Here is a 1559-nt window from a genome sequence, read left to right on the forward strand (position 1 = left end):
TTAATACAATAGTATTATTCAACACATCTATTGAACAACACGAAAATATCAGCTTAAAGTGGTCCCGGCGCAGCATTTCGGTGGCGGGTTGAATAATATATCGTCGGCAGACATTCTTGATGACATTTACGAGGCAGCGCTTTTCCCGGACCGTTGGGCGAAGGTCATCGCCGTAATTGGACAGCGACTCGATTTCTGGGGCGGCGCCCTCACCTGGGGCAAGGGCGAGGAGGAAGCATGGCTCTTCACCCCGAATTTTCAGGAGTTGATGCAGGCCTTCATGGAAGGCGGCTGGAATCATCGCAACGACCGCCTCACCCGTGCAATCCGTGAGGGGCAATTTTCCTTCGTACATGATTTCGATGTCTTCACCCATGATGAATGGGCCGGTTTACCGATCGTGCGCGACTTTCTCATGCCGCGCGGGCTGGGATATGGGGTGGCGACGCAGGTCGCGCCGCCCGATCACCCGGAAATGACGGTGCTTTTTGAGCGCAAGCTCGACAGCGGCGTCATCGGGCCGGAAACCATGGCCGCACTCGGCCAGCTAAGGCCGCATATCGCCCGCAGCCTCACCCTCGCAACAGGTTTGCAGCGCCAGAAAGCCGACGCCATGACGCTCGGCCTCAACGCCATCGGCGCTCCGGCGGCAGTACTTCAGGCAAGCGGCCGCGTTCTTTCCGCCAACACCCTGTTCCAGACGATCCAGAAATGCATTTCCACCCGGGCCCGCGACAGGATTGTGATCTCCGACGAAAGAGTGAACCGGCTGCTCTACAAGGCGCTCGCCGGACACAGCGTCGGCTCCTTCCCGCTGCCGACGGAAGACAGAACCTGCATCCTTCACGTCATACCGCTTCGCAAGGATGCGCTTGACCTGTCGCCGAACGGTTCCGCCATCGTGCTGATATCGCAACCCACGGATACGGTTGCTGACGCGACGCCCCTCCTGAAGAGCCTCTACGATCTCACCAAGGGCGAGGCCCGCGTGGCACTGGAAATCATGAAGGGACTTTCGCTTCCTTCCGTGGCGAAGCAATTGAAGATCTCCCATGAGACCGTCCGCAGTAACGCCAAGTCTATCTATGCCAAGACCGGCAGCACGGGCCAGACCGATCTCGTTCGCCGGCTTTCCGTCTTGACGCGCTACACCATCGGCGGCGAGGCCTGAAAACACGCCCTCGCTGGCAGGTGGACAGATTTGACGTTCCACTCAGCCCAAAACAAAAAACGCCCGGATTACTCCGGGCGTCTTCGTTACTGAACTTCGGCGGGGCTTCGTAAGCCCCTGCCCTGACCTTATTCCGCAGCCGGAACCTGGTCCGTCATGTCCTGCAGCATCTGGTTCGCGGAACCGGCGCCCGTACCCTTGCGGCGTTCCTCGAGAATGAGGTCGTCGCGCGAGGTGGCGATGCGGCGGATCTGCGTCATGGTGCCGCCGGTACCGGCCGGGATGAGGCTGCAGTAGCAGCCGGTTTCCTTGAGGCCCTGCAGCGTGTCCGTCTTGCCGGCGATCGCAGCTTCCGTGAGAACCTTGGTGGTTTCCTGGACGATGCGGC

At 59.8% G+C, this 1559-nt stretch overlaps 1 protein-coding gene across 1 annotated transcript; it reads left to right on the forward strand.

Annotated features, from left to right (window-relative positions):
• Window positions 1-133: 133 nt before the first annotated feature.
• EMIHUDRAFT_256971 (hypothetical protein) lies at window positions 134-1171 on the forward strand (the record flags this gene model as incomplete). The annotated part of the gene is made up of 1 exon (XM_005765389.1): window positions 134-1171. A coding segment is annotated over one exon (1038 nt), but the record flags the coding sequence as incomplete, so codon positions are not given.
• Window positions 1172-1559: the final 388 nt, after the last annotated feature.

This window comes from Emiliania huxleyi, assembly GCF_000372725.1.
Source record: "Emiliania huxleyi CCMP1516 unplaced genomic scaffold EMIHUscaffold_5548, whole genome shotgun sequence".
Lineage (NCBI taxonomy): Eukaryota > Haptophyta > Isochrysidales > Noelaerhabdaceae > Emiliania > Emiliania huxleyi.